General features: G+C 37.4%; 1 protein-coding gene and 1 pseudogene across 2 annotated transcripts in view; one reads left to right on the top strand and one right to left on the bottom strand.

Annotated features, from left to right (window-relative positions):
• Window positions 1-18,673, bottom strand: part of BRWD1 (bromodomain and WD repeat domain containing 1) — a 127,646-nt gene that overhangs the window by 20,917 nt on the left and 88,056 nt on the right. For both annotated transcript variants that reach the window (XM_053564255.1, XM_053564256.1), the window contains exons 30-36: window positions 16,893-17,048; window positions 16,435-16,555; window positions 15,396-15,521; window positions 7,950-8,022; window positions 6,679-6,720; window positions 3,834-3,980; window positions 3,025-3,177 (exon numbers count right to left, since the gene is read on the bottom strand). In XM_053564255.1, the coding sequence (XP_053420230.1) occupies window positions 3,025-3,177; window positions 3,834-3,980; window positions 6,679-6,720; window positions 7,950-8,022; window positions 15,396-15,521; window positions 16,435-16,555; window positions 16,893-17,048 (818 nt within the window). The remainder of the gene's footprint in view (window positions 1-3,024; window positions 3,178-3,833; window positions 3,981-6,678; window positions 6,721-7,949; window positions 8,023-15,395; window positions 15,522-16,434; window positions 16,556-16,892; window positions 17,049-18,673) is intronic.
• On the top strand, window positions 10,659-12,744 carry LOC128568053 (E3 ubiquitin-protein ligase Mdm2-like; annotated as a pseudogene).

The raw sequence follows: 18,673 nt of genomic DNA, 5'->3' as shown, positions 1-18,673 counted from the left end.
AGACCCCAGTCCTTCACTTGCTCCTGTGTGGTGTGCCATCCTCTTGCTTCTAGGATTTTCTAAGTATAAACTTCCTTCACAACAATCATTTCTGTATCTGCACGTCTGGAATTCCTAATTACAACAAATCCCAGATACAATCTGTATCTCTGCTACAGAGAGTCATATGAAAATCAAAACACAGTGAAGTAATACTTCATAACCACTAGGATGGCTACAATTTTTCTTTTTTTTAAATCTTTAGAAGTGTTGGTGAGGATGGGAAGAAATTGGAACATTCATATATTGCGAGCAGTAATTTAAAAGGGTGTAGCCACTACTGAAAATAGCGTAGCACTTCCCGGAAAAGCTAAGCAAAGAATTACCCAATGCCCTCAAAATAGAGAGCTCAGAGCAAGGACTCTGGCAGGTATCTGTATTCCAGCATTCACTGTGGCATTATTCCTAATGGCCAGATAACAGAAACAATGCAACTGTTCACCAAACAGATCAATGAATAAATATGTTATACACCTACACACTGGATTATTCAGCCATCAAAAGAAGCAAATTTCGGATATATCCTATCATATGCATGAGCCTTCAAGGCATATTTTATTTATTTATTTATTTTTTTTGTAGAGACAGAGTCTCACTTTATGGCCCTTGGTAGAGTGCTGTGGCCTCACACAGCTCACAGCAACCTCCAACTCCTGGGCTTCAGCGATTCTCTTGCCTCAGCCTCCCGAGTAGCTGGGACTACAGGCGCCCGCCACAATGCCCGGCTCTTTTTTGATTGCAGTTTGGCCGGGGCCGGGTTTGAACCCGCCACCCTCGGTATATGGGGCCGGCGCCTTACCAACTGAGCCACAGGCGCTGCCCCTCAAGGCATATTTTAAATGAAATAAACTGGACACAAAAAGACAAATATGGCATGGTCTAAATGTTTATATGGAACATCTACAACAGGCAAATTCACACAGAAGTAGGTCAGACATTACCAAGGGATGGGGAAGAAAGGGAATAGGGGTTTGGGGGGAGGACAGGGAAATAAGAAAAATGGTTAAAGTGGCCAATATTTTATACGTATTTAACCACAATTCTGAATATTTGATAATGTACCAAAACCCACTAAATGGTACACTTTCAATGGTGAATTGTATGGTAGGTGTCCTGAAACATGTATTTCTTAGTGGGGGACATGAAAGGAGGAGACGTGAGTGAAATTTATTATCTCTCTGGAAAGACAAAATGGTAAATGTGAGTAAAACCCAAGCCTGGAAAACTGTTAAGACACGAATGTTAAACTAATACAACAGGCAATTTGGATATAAAATACAACCAAAGAGTCCTCAAATTGAGACCAGAAGCAGTGATTCAGGGGTCTAATATTAAGTAATGAGGAGGAAGTACAGTTAAGGCAAAATAGTTAAATAGCAGTAATGCTTTATAAGGTATCAAGTGTTTTACTTTAGATTGTACTGTTTTTTTTTTGTTTTTTTTTTTGAGACAGAGTCTCACTGTGTTGTCCTTGGTAGAGTGCTGTGGTGTCACAGTTCTCAACAACCTCAAACTCTTGGGCTTAAGTGACTCTCTTGCCTCACCCTCCCAAGTAGCTGGGACTACAGGCACCTGCCACATGCCCGGCTATTTTTTGGTTGCAGTTGTCATTGTTGTTTGGCAGGCCCGGGCTGGATTCAAACCTGCCAGCTCTGGTGTATGGGGATGGCACCCTCGCCACTGAGCTACAGGCACTGAGCCAATTTTACTGTTTTTTAAATTTATCCAACACATTGGCTATAACGGTATAATGTTTGTAAAAAAGTCACTGAGACTATGATAAGTAAACTTTTGTATACTTATTATATACCTCATCAAGCTTTGAAAAGTTGTCCAACATAACATCGTAACAAAAATGTAAGAATGTCCTACTTGTGGTCTTATTTAATCAGATGGGCTCATGTGTTGCTTCTTTGCACCTAACATGTTAGCATGCTGTCAGCAGGCTCGCTCCCATTTCAGATTTCCTTTTATTAATTTATTTTTTAGAGATAAGGTCACCGAGGCTAGAACACAGTGGTGCAATCATAGTTCACCATAACTTTGAACTCCTGTGCACAACAATCCATCTACGTCAGCCTCCCAAGTAGCTGGATTGTTGAGCACAGGAGTAGGCCACACCACAACTGACCAATGCATTAATTTTTATTTTTGTAGAGACAGGGTGTGGCCTGCAAGTGATCCTCCTCATTTGGACTTCCAGAGTGCTGGGATTTTAAACTTGAACCACTGTTTGGCCTTTTATTACTTTTACTATTCTTCCAGTCTCTTTCAATGTTTCTAGTCCATTTTTTAAGATACCCTATAGAGGGCAGCGCCTGTGGCTCAAAGGAGTAGGGCACTGGCCCCATATGCTGGAGGTGGCGGGTTGAAACCCAGCCACAGCAAAAAAAAAAAAAAAAAAAAGATACCCTATAGAGACTCTGATTCTAAGTATTAGGATAGTTCACTTTTTACTGTATCTTACTTCCACCAATCCTCATTTGCCCATAAAACTTCCAGAGATTATGATAAACATCAATTGTTACAAGGCAAAAACTGAAGCTATCTGGGCAGCAGTAGCAACAACTGCTACTCTTTATAGTAAAGTTTCACGTTATTACTTTTTTCTTTTCTTTTTTTTTTTTTTTTTTTTGAGACAGAGTATCACTTTGTCACCCTTGGTAGAGTGCCATGGCATCACAGCTCACAGCAACCTCAAACTCTCGGGCTTAAGCGGTTCTCTTGCCTCAGCCTCCCCAGTAGCTGGGACTACAGGAGCCTGCCACATGCCCGGCTACTTTTAGAGACGAGGTCTGGTTCTGGCTCTGGCTGGTCTCAAACCCGTGAACTCAGGCAATCCACCTGCCACAGCCTCCCAGAGTGCTAGGATTACGGTGAGCCACTGCGACTGGCCAACTTATCTTTAATGTTCCAATCTCTCCCAGGAAAAAGAAAATCATCTACACAGATCAGACACGCTTTATAAACCACTCAAAAAATTACCTTTGATCTTTTGTTTGGTGTATATGCTTTTGCATTGCTAAATATCAACCGGATGTCTTTGCAAAATTCCAAAGGACTGTCATAATTTCCCGCATCTAGAGTTTCCCTTACTGTTCCAAAATCCATTGGGGTATCTATAATATCTCGGTAGTCCTAGGTTTTAAAAACAATAATTACTTCACAAATTCATTTCTTGCTTTTAGAAATGTAAATGCACTACATCTCTAATATATTTGAAATAACAGAAGCAAGAGAAAAGCTTAAAAGAATCTTAAGATTCATTAACGTTTAAAAAGAGGTACAGACACAAAGACAAAATGGAAAGAAATACATCAAAATGTTAATGTCTATATTTAAGAGTGGGACACAAGATGTATTTCCTGAGTTACACTCTTTTCTGTAATTTCCAAACTTCCTACAGTATATCGGTGCTGTTATAACCTTTTTTTTTTTTTTAAGGTCATCTTTGAATTCCCCTATTTAAGGAGTAAAAACAGATACTTTAATCCCAAACATGGCTTTCCTGGCGGTGGGCCCATTTAGATAATAGAAATCTATAGAGAATCCTCCCATTATTACATAACACTGTTCAAGTCTGAATTCTTCAATAATTTAAGATTTTCTATAAATCCAAGAAAACTATGTAAAACAGCATTGCTATAGCTAACTATAGAGGAAAAAAGAGAAAAAAAGAAGCTAAAATAAAGTCTAGTTATCTTACACGTTAAAGTTCAATTTAAATACCTCTACCCCAATCTCCTTGCCACAAAATAAGAAAAGCCCCAAACATTCAAACAATGAAAACTTACTGGATATTCAACCAAATCAACAGGTTGTCTAAATGGTTCAGAATCTTCACATTGAAAAATTAAGTTCACTAGTTCCTTACACTGTTTCTTCCAGTTGCTTTCAACATAGTTGGTAGCTCTGCTGCTCCTTTTTTTCCAATCATGGACCTAAAAATACATTCACAATAGTTAGTATTTTCAGTCTTAGGGGGAAAAAAAAAAATCACAATAGTATAAGACTACAGTAAAATGCAACTGAGCTATTATCTTTCTACATTGTGTGTCATTAAGAATTGTGACTGTAGGCGGTGCCTGTGGATCAGTGAGTAGGGCGCCGGACCCATATGCTGAGGGTGGCGGGTTCAAACCCAGCCCTGGCCAAATTGCAACAAAAAAAATAGCCGGGTGTTGTGGCGGGCGCCTGTAGTCCCAGCTGCTCAGGAGGCTGAGGCAAGAGAATCGCGTAAGCCCAAGAGTTAGAGGTTGCTGTGAGCTGTGTGATGCCACGGCACTCTACCTGAGGGCGGTATGTGAGACTCTGTCTCTACCAAAAAAAAAAAAAAAAAAAGAATTGTGACTGTAATTAGAAAAACCAACTTTTTTTGTTAAAACCCAATGTCACATGTTGTTCTCAACTCATTTTTCCAGAAATGAAAATTTAGAACTAGCCATGACACACTTTGATATCACCTCCCAATTTCAGAAAAATCACAAGGTTAATTACGAAAAGCATTCTCTAGCAAAGGGCACAATATCCATAAAAGGCTGTTCCATAACCTTTCTCCTTCCAAGTTTGCAAGATTTGTTTTCACTGAATATGAATTATAATTGACAGTGCAATAGGAAGTAAAAAGCCCCACCACCAAGATGTCCACATCAGAATCCTCACAACCTATGACTACGTTACCTTTTATGGAAAAAGGTACTTTGTATATGTTAAGTAAATTTATGGACCTTGAGGTAGGAGATTATCCTAGGGTCAATGTCATCACAAAGAACATTGTAAGAGGGAAGGAAGCAGAAGGGTCAGAGTCGGGAGAGACTGAGAGATGTTTTGTTATTGCCTTGAAGGTGGTAGAAGGGGGCCCATAGCCAAGGAATGGGGACAGCTTCTAAAAGCTGGAAAACTCAAAGAACTTTCCGCTAGAGTTTCCAGCCATGCCAAGATCATGATTTAGGCCCAGTGAGATCCATGCACATTTCTAATCTACAGAATTGTGAAATAAGACATTTTACTTATTTTAGCAACTAAATCTGTCATTTGCTATAGCACACACAGCAAACAAATACACACACTAAAACTTGGGAGTGTGTTTAGAAACAAAATTAAATGATAATCAGATGAGACTAATTCAGGTCTAACTTTTCAATGTTACTTGGTACATGGTAGAAATTATTTGATAAAAAGCTTAAACTTAAATAACTGGATAATATTTAGAATTATCTGGGTTAAAATATTTTAAGCATTTTCACATTAATAAACTTTACATTTACATAATCTATAACATTAGAACTTTAAGGGCTGCTGATGACACAACTTCCTCAACTTATTTCCATATATCCTTCTCCTTTGTGCCTCAGCCTCATCTCCTAACAAATCCCTATTTTTTAAAAAAGTTAAATCACTAAATCCTAGGTAATATTCCCCTTAAAATACTTCATCAGGCTAGGTGTGATGGCTCACCTCTATAATCCTCCTATCCTGGAAGGCTGAAGGACTAGGATTATTTAAGGTCAGGAATTTGAGACCAGTCTGCCTGAGAAAGAGTGAAACCCTTATCTGTACTAAATGTGGCAAAAATTAGCTGAGCATGGAGGGACATGCTATAGTTCCAGATACTTGGGAGACTGAAGCATGAAGATCACTTGAGCCCAGGAGTTTGAGGTTGCTGTGAGCTAACCTGAGGCCATACTCTAGCCTATACAACAGAGCAAGACTTTGTCATTCCCTCCCCCACACTGAAAAAGTTCATCACTTTCCCTTCCTCTTCATTTCTAACATTATCCTTGATTAGGTTCCCATCCTTCCCTCTATATACTTGCAATGAACTTTTTTGTTTTTGTTTTTTTGAGACAGTCTCAACTTTGTTGCCCTCAGTAAAATGCCATGGCATTACAGCTCACAGCAACCTCAAACTCTTGGGCTCAAGCGATTCTCTTGCCCCAGCCTCCCCAGTAGCTGGGACTACAGGTGCTCGCCACAATGCTTGGCTATTTTTAGAGGCAGGTCTGGCTCTTGCTCAGGCTGCTTTCATGCCTATGAGCTCAAGCAATCCACCTGCCTTGGCCTCTCAGAGTGCCGTGATTACAAGTGTAAGCCACTTCACCTGGTCTTGCAATGAACTCATTCATCTTACCTTCTTATCCTTCAAATTGTATTTATCTATTTTGGCTGTGCAACTGATCATCTACTTTCAATTTAAATGAAATCCTTCAATTTCAACATTACCATAATCTGGCCCCAATGTAACCACCAGACACAGCCACTTTGCTTATTCCACCATACAATCTCTATACCCATCAGGCCAGTGACCTTATTGGCCATGGACTTGCCATACTTTCCTGCTTATTCTTGTCTTTGCTTTAACACCTCCCTGCACACATTTTTATTAAACTTTTTAGCCCTCAAGTCTCTTAGGACTTATCCCTTATTTTTTTAATGGTCTTTTATCCTTCTATCTTAGAGAATATAGTCTAAATCCCAACTCTTCTGCTAACTCTTTCCACTGATCTCTCCCATTTCTCTTATAAAAATATTCAGTATCTGTATCAATGTAACTTTGCAAAGACAAAATCTGAAATCATAAATAGATATTAAAACAAAGAACAAACAAACCACAGAAATCAATCATGCAGAATAACTTACTCTCCTTCTTCCAGAAGATGTTTTAGGAAGATCACTATCATCCTAGGAATAAAATCAGAGAACCTTAAGTATTCACATTAGAAATAAAATACCCTTAATAAAAAGGTATATCAAAGACATCTGGTCATATCAGAATTATAACATGTAATAAAATCTCCAACGATACACTAGTAGAAGGATCTTTGTGGCACCCAGTTTTCAAAAAACTAACCATTCTTAAAAATCCTTTTTTATTCCCTAAGAATATATATTAATTCCAAAATTCAAAGTTATAACTACAAAAAGATACCTTCTGCATTTCCTAAATAAAAAATTTATGTTTTATCTTTATCCATAAAACCTCAGAAACTCAGTCTCCTACAGTTCTTGAATTTTATGTTCTATATATTTCTTATTCCCTGAATCATTTATTAGAATATCCATTTTTATTCCAGTATATGCTAAGAAAAAAACCCAATAAACTATAATAAGGGTTTGTGGATATTAACACTCTGTCTTTAAAGAACATCTTTCCCACATCTTCCTACCACAGCCTACTTCTGTAGAAAGTAAATTACACAATACCATTGCCAATTATACTCCAGCATTACCTTGAGTAAAGGACATTAGGGCAGTTTGAATATGATCAGGTTCACTAATCTTTAATTATAATTAAACCCAATAGTCAAATATTGGTTTACCAAAAAAATTTCCAAGGCCTTCTTTATAATAAACCTTTCACTAGCTAAAATTTGAAAAGATAATATATTCCACATCTAAAGTTATTTAGATATGTTTAACTGATATTAATTATTGACTAAAACAAATCATTTATCTAAAAAATTCAAAAAATATATATTTTTATCAAATGCCCTATTTTCATAGTTCATTGGCATATAGCAAGCACTGATATTAAGTAACCAACATTTTCTATCTCACTTTTTATTTTTTTGTTTTGTTTGAGACAGAGTTATCACTTTGACCGCCCTTGGTAGTATGTTGTGCATCATAGATTATAGCAACCTCAAACTCTTGGGCTCAAGTGATCCTCTTGCCTCAGTCTCCCAAATAGCTGGGACTATAGGACCCACCACAAAGCCTAGCTATTTTAGAGATGGGGGTCTCACTCTTGTTCAGGCTGGTCTCCAAATCCTGAGCTCAAGGAATCCACCCACCTCGGCCTCTCAGAGTGCTAGGATCAAGGCATAAGCCATCTCGCCCAGCCTACCTCACTCTTTAAATTACCATTGGAAATTAACAAAAAATAGCTGTAAAATCAAATAACTTCATACCAAATCCTCAGCATTTTGCTCTTCGTTTTCAGATGTGTTAGAAAGTTCTGAGATATTTGTACAGTGTTGATTCCTAAAAAGCAAATTTTTACTTTAATAGTACACAGATGGAGTTACTATTACAAAAGATTCGAATTAAACATTAAGATACCATTTCCCAAACTACATATACCTAATTTCAAACAGAGGAATACTAGGTTTTAACCCAATCTTCTGTGGAAACAACAGGCCATATTAAGTCCCAATTTAGAAACTTGAAGGGTTTCTTTTGTTGTTTACATATAGGAAATCACATCCAGGCCTCAACTGAATGAATACATGCATGAGTGTTTACAAGTATCATCACTAGCATTCATACAGTAAGTATCAGAACCATAGTTGACATAAGGCAAAAGATAATAGAAAAAGAACAAGAAAATGAAACAAAAGCAAATAATACCTTAACCTCACTATACCCACAGAAGAAAAAAAGAATGCCAAATAGGAATATCTACGAAACACAAGTAGGTATTTTCCTGAAGTAGAAAAAAAGTTGGTTCTAAGCCAAGAAGTAACTTAAGTCTGAGTCCCTAAGACTTAGAACAGAATCCACCCAAGAAATTTGATAGGATTTTATTCCCCAGTTTTTAACTAGATATTGAAAGTGATGGGACTGGTTATAAACTATTTCCTCTACTTTTTTTTTTTTTTTTTTGAGACAGATTCTATGTTGCCCTCGGTATAATGCCATAATGCCATGGCATCACAGCTCACAGCAACCTCAAATTCTTGGGCTCAAGCAGTTCTCTTGCTTCAGCCTCCCTTGTAGCTGGGACTACAGGCGCATGCCACAACGTGCCCAGCTATTTTTTTGTTTGTAGCAAGCTTGGGCTGGGTTCGAACCCACCAGCTCCAGTGCATGTGGCTGGTGCCCTAACCACTGAGCTACAGGAGCAAAACCTATATAATTCTTATGGTTATATAAAAAGGGCATTTAAGACTATACAGCAAAACTCAACTCATGTTGAAGGAAATTCAAAATACATAATTTGTCTAACATCCCAAATATATTCACTAGAATAGACTAGAATATCTCAATTTCCAGATCAGTTTTCAAACTGATTTAATGCAAAAAATTCATGGAATATTCACACATGTAAAAACAATATCACAGGACATAAAACAACTCCAAAAGACTCCACCAAGAGTCTCCTGGAATTGATAAATAAATTCAGCAAAGTCTCAGGTGACAAAATCAAAGTACACAAATTAGCAGCATTCCTATACACCAATAACAGTCAAGCTAAGAGTCAAATCAAAGACTCAATACCATTCACAATAGCAACAAGGAAATAAAATACCCAGTAATATATCTAACCAAGGAGGTATAAAACCTTTATAAAGACAACTATGAAATATGGAGGAAAGAAACTGCAGATGATACAAACAAATGGGAAAACATATCATGTTAATGGATTGGTAAAATCAACACTGTTAAAATGTTGACTCAGCGCCGGCAGCTCAGGGGCTAGGCACCAGCCACATACACAGGAGCTGGAGGGTCTGAACCCAGCCCAGGCCTGCCAAACTACAATGACAATTACAACCAATAAAAAGAAAATAGCCGGGTGTTGTGGTGGGCACCTACAGTCCCAGCTACTTGGGAGGCTGAGATGAGAGAATAGTTTAAGTCTAAAAGTTTGAGGTTGCTGTGAGCTGTGACCATCACAGCACTCTACTGAGGGCGACATAGTGAGACTCTGTCTCAAAAAAAGTCCATGTTACCCGAAGTGATTTACAGATTGAATCCCCATCAAAATACCAAGGCATATTTCATAGATCTAGAAAAAATTAATTATATACTTCGGAAAAGAGACTGAATAGCCAGAGCAATCCTAAGCTTAAAAAAAAAAAAGAAAGAAAGAAAGCTGAAGCACCACATTACCAGACTTTAAACCATCAATATAAGGCTACTGTAACCTAAACAGCTTGGTTCTGGCACAAAAATAGAGACCTAGACCAATGGAATAGAACAGACAATGCAAAAAAAAATCATCCACATATAGCCAATTGAACTTTGACAAAACAGACAACAATATACATTAGGGAAAAGAAGCCCTATTCATTCATTAAAAGAAGGGAAAAGAAGCCCTATTCATTAAAGCCCTATTCATTCATTAAAAGAAGCCCTATTCAAGAAGCTAGGAAAATTGGACAGCCACATGCAGAAAAATGAAAAAGCATCCATATCTCTCACTACTCAAATTAATTCAAAATGAATAAAAGACTTAAATATAAGGCATGACACTGTAATAATTCTAGGAGGAAATGTCGGGAAAACTCTTCCAGATATCACCTTAAGCAAAAAATTATAGGAAGACGATCCCAATGGCAATCACAGTAACAACAAAACTCAATAAATGGGGCTTGATTTCATTAAAATGTTTCTGCATAGCTAAGGAAATAATCAACAGAGCAAACAGATAACCTACAGAATGAGAGAAAATATTCCCAAGGGCTAATAACCAGAATCTACGAAGAACTTAATAAGAAAAATACAAACAAAAAAAAAAAAAGAAAAATACAAACAACTCCATTAAAAAAAGTGGGCAAAAGACATGAACAGAAGCTTTTCCAAAAAAAAAAAAAGACAAATAAATGAAAAAATGCTCAACGTTGCTAATTATCAGGGAAAGGCAAATTAAAGCCGCAATGAGACATGTATTAGCACCCTAACGCTGAAAAGAAAACAATAAAAAATAAAAAAAAAATTTAAAAAGAACAGATGCTGGTGTAGATGCAGAGAGAAAGGAACACTACACACTCTTGGTTGGATCTGTAAAACCTCTATGGAAAACCGTATGGAGATTCTGCAAAGAACTACAAGTACACCTACCGTTTCATCCAGTAATTCCATTACTGGTTATTCACCAAAAGGAAAAGAAATCACTGTTTCAAAGAGATACTTGAACTCAAATGTTTATTGCAGCACAGTTCACAATCACAAAGATGTGGAATTGCTCCCCGCTGGACAGTCAGGGCGCACGCTGCAAAGCCTGGGCGAGCTCAGCTCTGTGTGGGGCTGACACAGCCCTGTGTGACTGGAAGGAAGATGGAGCCAGAAGCTGAACTGGAGGGGGGACCCTGACCCTACTTACTGAGGTCCTGCCACCAGGAGCCCCTTCCTCCTCTAGTACGCCACTAATGCCTTCGGGGTCCCCTGTGGGCTGGGTCCTGAGAGTGGAATGGTCCCCGAGGCCCAGGGCGTTGGGACTTCCTCATGCGTGATGAAGGGAACTGACAAGCCACAAGGGACACACCCCCCCTCCGCTACCCCCAGTAACCCCAGGCATGAAAACCCCCAGAAGGCAAATGTGTAATACAAACACGTCTATGTCTACTGACGTAACCATCTCACAGATTCCAGCTTCAGAACAGGAGACTGTGGTTAGACTAAAACAACTGCTTTTGAAGTTGTTAAAAGTTTATTGGTGCACAAAAAGACACTTACACAATGAGTTATATTTTATCTTGGCTAGTATATTATGACAGGGCAATCACATGATAAAAAGCAACAACATACTGTATATTGTTCAAATGATCTTCTAGGAGATTTTTTTGGAATGCCAAGCTTCTCTGTGAAAGAGCATACAATGATCTACAGAAACTTGGTAGTAGTCAATCAGCAGGAATTGTCAGACTCAGGCACATCTGTGACTGAAAACAAACATCACCTTCAAGGCGGAAGTGATCAAAGGATCCTGTGCAAGAGCTACAGGAAGGGAAACCTTCACCTTCAAAGTTGGTTTCCAGACCATCTACCTCATTTAGAAGGACAGCAATTAGTGAGACAGAAGAAAATTCAGAGGAATTGTCTGGTGAAGGACAGAGAAAACGTCACAGATTTGATAGTATTTCCCTTGCCTTTGATGAAAGACTGGCTCTGTGTCATCAGGGAGAGCTGCTGTGAAAGAATTGGCATAAATGAGTCTCCAGGGACACCATCAAATCTGGATCTTGATGCTGGTGTAAGTGAACATTCAGGTGACAGGTTTGATCAGGATTCAGTTTCAGATCAATTTAGTGTAGATTTTGAAGTTGAATCTCGATTCGGAAGATTATAGTCTTAGTGAAGAAAGACAAGAACTCTCAGATGAAGATGATGAGGTATAAGATGATACTGTGTATCAAGCAGAGGAGAGTAATACAGATTCATTGGAAGAAGATTCTGAAATTTCTTTAGCTGACTACCAGAAATGTACTTCATGTAATGAAATAAATCCTCCCCTTCCAAATTGCAATAGATGTTGGGCCCTTCATGAGAATTGGGTTCCTGAAGATAAAGGAAAAGATAGAGGAGATATCTCTGAGAAAGCCAAACTCAACACAAGCAGAAGAGGGCTTTGATGTTTCAGATTGTGAAAAAAAACTATAGTGAGTGATTCCAAACAGTCATCTGTGGAGGAAAATGATAAAATCACTCAAGCCTCTCACTCACAAGAAGTGAGGACTATTCTCAGCCATCAACTTCTAATAGCATTATTTATAGCAGCCAAGAAGATGTCAAAGAGTTTGAGAGGGAAGAAACACAAGACAAAGAAGAAATACGGAATTTAACTATCCCCTTAATGCCACTGAACCTTGTGTGATTTGCCAAGGTCAATCTAAAAATGGTTGGATTGTCCATGGCAAAACAGGACATCTTATGACATGCTTTACATGTGCAAAGAAGCTAAAGAAAAGGAATAAGCCCTGCCCAGTACATAGACAACCAATTCAGATGATTGTACTAACTTACTTCTCTTCTCCTAGCTGACCTGCCCATAAAAGTAGAATACATATTTCTAACTATATAACCCTAAAAAGGCTGGGCTCCCATAGCTCAGTGGTTAGGGTGCCAGCCACATGTTCCGGGGCTGGTGGGTTCGAACCTGGCCTGGGCCTGCTAAAAAAAAAAAAACCTAGGCATTGTGGCAGGTGCTAGAGTACAGTCCCAGCTAGTAGGGAGGTTGAGGCAAGAGACTTCTCTCCAAGATTAGATCCCAACGGGATCACTCTATTGTTGCTTGATCTTTGTAGGGAGTGACCCTGTGTAGTTCCTCTGGGGCTGCTCCAGCTAGGGAGTTCTGGTTGTGGAAGCAGCTCCAGCATGTGACACACCCAGATCCAGCAACAGGGCGGGAGGTGGTGAGCCCAATAGTTTGAGGTTGCTGTGAGCTATGATACCACAGAACTGTACTGAGGGTGACAAAGTGAGACTGTCTCAATTTAAAAAAAAAAAAAAAAAAGCCTACAAATTTAGGCAACACGGAATTTATTTTTATTTACATATATCAAAGTGAAAAAGAATCTCAATCCAGATAGTTTTTTTTCTTTAGTGTGCTTTACCTCCTTTGAGAGAGGAATAGTGAATATTTATTTCCTTTTAGGAAAATTTCACTTCTGTTTGTATTTGGCTTTTAACGTAATTTGAGTTGAATATATACAGCTCATCCTTTACCCATGCTCCTCCTTTTAAATAATTTCTACTTTCTCTTAAATGAGAAGTATCTGATTTTAAAAAATAATATATATGTGTGTACGTGTATATATATATATATATATATGTAAGTAGGACACCTAAATGTAATTTATTTACTACCTTTCATGTATGGAGAAAATGTGCAGATTTTAATTAAATTTTTGATACTCTTAAATCTTCTAATGTTTAGCTTTTCTGAGTCTCTTGAAAATATTGTTTCTGAGTAAAAAAGAAGCTGGAAGATGTGTTGCTATGTGAGTAAAAATGTACATCTTATTCTTTAGCACCTTTATACTGTGAGGGTTAGGTGGTAATGATGCTGTCAGTGAGCAAAGCCATCATTTACTTGTAAGACAAACTTTTTTAAGGCTCCCAGTAAAATGTGGAATTGTTCTGGGAGTCTAATCTCTAATATACCAAGCCCTTTTTCACAAAAAATCCTCTTCAAAGCTAGGCTCGGGTGGCTCACACCTGTAATCCTAGCACTCTGGGAGGGTGAGCTGGGTGGATCGCTTGAGTTCATGATCAGTCTGAGCAACAACAAGACCCTGTCTCTACTAAAAATAGAAAAAAACTAGCCAGGTATTGTGGCAAATGCCTGTTTTTTTTTTTTATTTTGGGTTTTGTTGTTGTCGTTGTTGTTGCAGTTTTTGGCCGGGGCTGAGTTTGAACCCACCACCTCTGCCATATGAGGCCGGTGCCCTGCTCCTTGAGCCACAGGCACTGCCCTGTGGCAAATGCCTGTAGTCCCTGCTACTTGGAAGGCTGAGGCAAGAGCATCACTTGAGTCCAAGCGTTTGAAGTTGCTGTGAGCAATGATTCCTAGGCACTCTTTCCAGGGGATGGAGTAAGACTCTGTCTCAAAAAAAAAAAAAAAAAAAAAGGTTGGGGGTGGGGGGCACTCCTTAGGATTTAGTGATCTGTTGTTTCCCCTAAGTTGAAAACTAACTCTAAGATTGAAGTATCTTCTTGGGCTAGGTTATGCAGTTTCTGGTAGTTGCCTAGGTTTTAGGCCTTTTCTTAAAGCCAGTTTTAAAAACCAGTGAATTGGGAGGTGGTAAATATACACTATGGAATATTACTTAGCCACAAAGAAAGATGAACCAAGGCCTTTGGCAACATTGGATGGAACTGGAAACCATTATCCTAAGTAAAGCATCTAAAGAATGAAGTAGTGAAATGGAATTAAGTGCTGAGTATACATGTGCATGGCAAGAAATAAAACAGTGGAAATCAAGCAGGGGGAAGGGCATGGGCAAAATCAAGCATGGGCAAAATCCTACTTCACCAATACAACAAGCACTATCTGGGTGATGAGTACACTTACAACACGGACTCCAGATAACAAAATCAATACATGTAACCAAAAACATCTGTACCCTATAATAGCATAAGATTTAAAAAAAACCAAAATACAATAAAACTAAATCTAATCATAAGAAAAGCAAGAAAATCTACAAAATAAGTAAACAACGTCCACAAAATGGTAAGGTCATAATACAAAGAAAAAATTAAAGGAGACTAAGAAAACAAAATACTAAATGTAAAAGGCATTCTGGATTGCGTTCTGAAACAATGTAAGGATACTGGGGTAAAAACTAGTGAAACTCAAATAAATCCTACACTCAACACAGTCAATTTTATAGCAAGATTAATTTTAACATTTTATAAATATACCACAGTGAGTAAAATGTTAACCTAAGGGAAGGCTGTAGATGAAGAGCACATGGCAACTGTTGTATGAAATAAGTTCAAAATTGTAACAAGCTGAAAAACCAAATTATTCAATTTTCCATTTCTTTACTAAAATTATAATTATAGTAACTATGTAAAGAAATGTCACTTAAGTGAAACATTAAAAGTGTACAGTTCAGAAAATAAAAAAACTAGATGTTTAGGAGTACAATGTGCAAAGTGTCTTATACAGCATCTAGGAGATAACTTACTTGATAAATTTTAAAAGTTGGTCACTTATCTTTTTAGCTGATCTTGCGATTACACTCCCAGGTTCATTAAATGTTCTGGCATTATGTTCTATGTATCTGATTTCCCAAACTAATGCAGACAGCCTCCTTCAAAATAAAGTAGGCAATTTAGGGCTTAGAAAATGAAAAGACAGAAACCAAGTTGAAAGAAAAAAAAAAAAATCTCAATATGTAAATTAAACCAGCATGACATTAATCGTACTAAAGTGCAAAGCAATAATGAATACTTTTCAATACTGTCAAGTTGACCACAGTCATAAGCAATTTACTGGACACTGCACTACAGAAAATAATTAGAAACCAAATTTTTAACAAATCACTAAATCACATATGGAAAACTAACAAAGTAACCTTCCCTTTTCAAACAGCAGTTGAAACTCAAAGAAAATGTTAAATATCATCAACCCTAACAGTCAATTTTGCTCCCAACCGGCAAAGTGGTTTCTGATTTGAATGCACATTCCACAGTTTGACTACAGAAATAAATTACATCAATAATGTAGATTCGAGGAGACTCTTACAATGGTCATTTCTTAAAGTAGTTGAAATATAAAAAATAAAACACCATCAACTGCTATAGAAATCATTAAGAATAGGAAGTTTTATAGTTAAGAGTGCTCTAGAAGCCAAAGAAAAAAGGTTAATGCTTCTGGGAAATTTATCTTTCACTGAAGGCCAAATTCCAAATGTTAACTAATTAAATATTTGTAAATGAAGCAGTTGAATAGGAATTTAATATTCAAATAAAAAACCATATATCTCACTACTTATTAATTTCTAAGGATAAAAACAGATGACATGAGGATTGAAACATGATATTTGATATTACACTTGGTTTGACCCACACCTACTCATAGCCATCTAACACAATTTCTTAATGAAAGAGAAAAATAGAAAATAAGGTTAACCGGCTCCCAATTCCACAACCTCTTCCTTTATCCTAGCTGATACGTCCAAATAGCTTTTTTTTCAACTATTTTGAAAGCAGGTTTCTACTAACCTGTAAAATCGATTAACAAGTCTCATTCGAATTGTGTAAAGATCTGTTGGATAAGCTATTACAGTACAGTACTTTGGGTATGTACTTAGATCAACCGGGCCTGCAAAAGCTGCTGCTATATCTGTTAGGGAAGATAGACAAGTTTTTAATCAATAAATCCATTACCTCCAAGTGATTCTTCTCTACAAATGACTTAGAAGGTGGAGCTGCATGCAACATTATAGGCTAAACCAAAAAGTAAAATAAGGAGTGTGGCAAAGAACACAACCTCAATTATGCTATTATTATTTTTGGGTTTTTTTTGCAGTTTTTGGCCAGGGCTGGGTTTGAACCGGCCACCTCCGGCATATGGGGCCAGTGCCCTACTCCTTTGAGCCACAGGCGCTGCCCTATGCTATTATTTTAAAATACATTTATGAAACACTTGAAAATGTAACTTTTCACCCTGAAAAACTTACCAAGATTCAAAAGCTGATCTATCCCACTAATAATTCGGTCACATTCTTCATCTCTTGATTTCTGGCCCCACTCACCATCTTGAGGTTTGTAGAGCAATTTTTCCAGCTCTTCTGATGTGACAGAAATACTCGCCCCTAATTCTTCAGGTGGATCAACTACAGATTCCAACAAAAAGAACAGAAAGGGGGGAGAAAAAAAATGAACTGAGAAAACAAATGTATACTACACTGAAATTCAATTTTCAAAGCTTATAAAATAGGTTACCTTCGCAGTCAAAAACAGAGTTCAAATGTATAACTCTTATAAAATTCTTGAGATTACCCAAGGAATTAAATTCAGGCACAATCTACCCACACCAATAAAATTAAAAATATTTTAGGGTGCCATTATCAAATTTTAGTCTAGTTCTTCAAAGGCAAATGTAATACAGAGGCCTCTGAAAACACCAATTGAATTTGGCAATATTAAAAAATTTAAACATACATAACTAAAAAGTAATTTTTTTAAAAGTCAAGACAAAAATCAGTGAAATAATCCCACCACGACAAATAGCTATTTTCCTAAATTTTGAAAGAGCTCACATGAAGCAAGGAGGAGTTTTAAGAAACTCCTAGAAGGAAAGCCCCCCGCCCTAAAAAAAACCCACAGCAAGTTCTAAATATTTTAACTTATCATATAAGAGTTCTAATACACAGATAAGGAATGTCATCTATTGTGTGTTGGCTATTAGGTTAGCTCAGCATGCTGTTCCAATGGAGAAGAAGGGAATCAGACAAGCATCATTAACAGCTTATAAACCATATGATTGAGAGAATGTTTAACAGGTTTTCCTCGAGAAATACATCAGTTAAAATTCCTGCAAACATAAATTTTATATAATGCCAGTTTAATTCTTCTGTAAATCCTCTTAACTTTAATAGCTTTGACTAGAACTTTGACTTCTTTGTATTCTTACTTTTAGCTGAGGGATGGAAAATTTTTTAAGCATGAATGGAAATGATTCCTATGAGCTTAAAATTCATGTTCTTGCAAAGAAAGGGATTTCAATTTTACTTTCTGTATGAACATAAAATAGAAAAGACATCCCACTGCCTTCGCAAGTCAAAATATTTGTATTTTCACACTTTATTCCAGAGTTAAACTTTTAATATTTTGTCTAATCAAAAGGAAAGACAATGAGGCTGTGTGAGAAGGCAACAAAACAAAGTGCTAAAAACGTTGGTTTATCAAAGCCAGGATCTGTGTTCAAATCTTATCTATACCACCTAAACATGACATTGGGCAAATTTTTAACCTACGTCTTAAAAATTAAACACCTGCAAAATAAGGACAGTAAAGAAGTTTCCACCCCAAGGGTTGTTGAGAGAATTTTACATATACAACACTCAGAACGGTGCCTACCACAGAGCAAGTGCTGAAACTAGCACGTTAACGAGGATTTTTTGTTTGTTTCTGAACAAGACAGAATAATAGGAACTGCAAGTATCATTCAGGCTAAACAAACAAGAAAATAGACAAACGACATAAAGCAGTGGTTCTTAACTTTCCTAAAGCTGAGAACCTTTAATACGGTCCAAAGGGGTCGCGACCCACAGGCTGAGAACCACTGACATAAAGCAATAGTTTAAAACATTGAATACTAGGCAAAGGACAGGATTCCCACAGAGAATAAAAATAAATGAAGTGAACCCTCCAATTATCCCAGCTTGCCTTCAAAGAGTAGCCAGGCCATGACACAAGGAAGAGGAACCCAAGCAAGACCAGACAAATCACACAAGGT

Source organism: Nycticebus coucang, chromosome 16, assembly GCF_027406575.1.
Source record: "Nycticebus coucang isolate mNycCou1 chromosome 16, mNycCou1.pri, whole genome shotgun sequence".
Taxonomy (NCBI): domain Eukaryota; kingdom Metazoa; phylum Chordata; class Mammalia; order Primates; family Lorisidae; genus Nycticebus; species Nycticebus coucang.
This window is presented reverse-complemented; position numbering and strand designations above follow the sequence as displayed.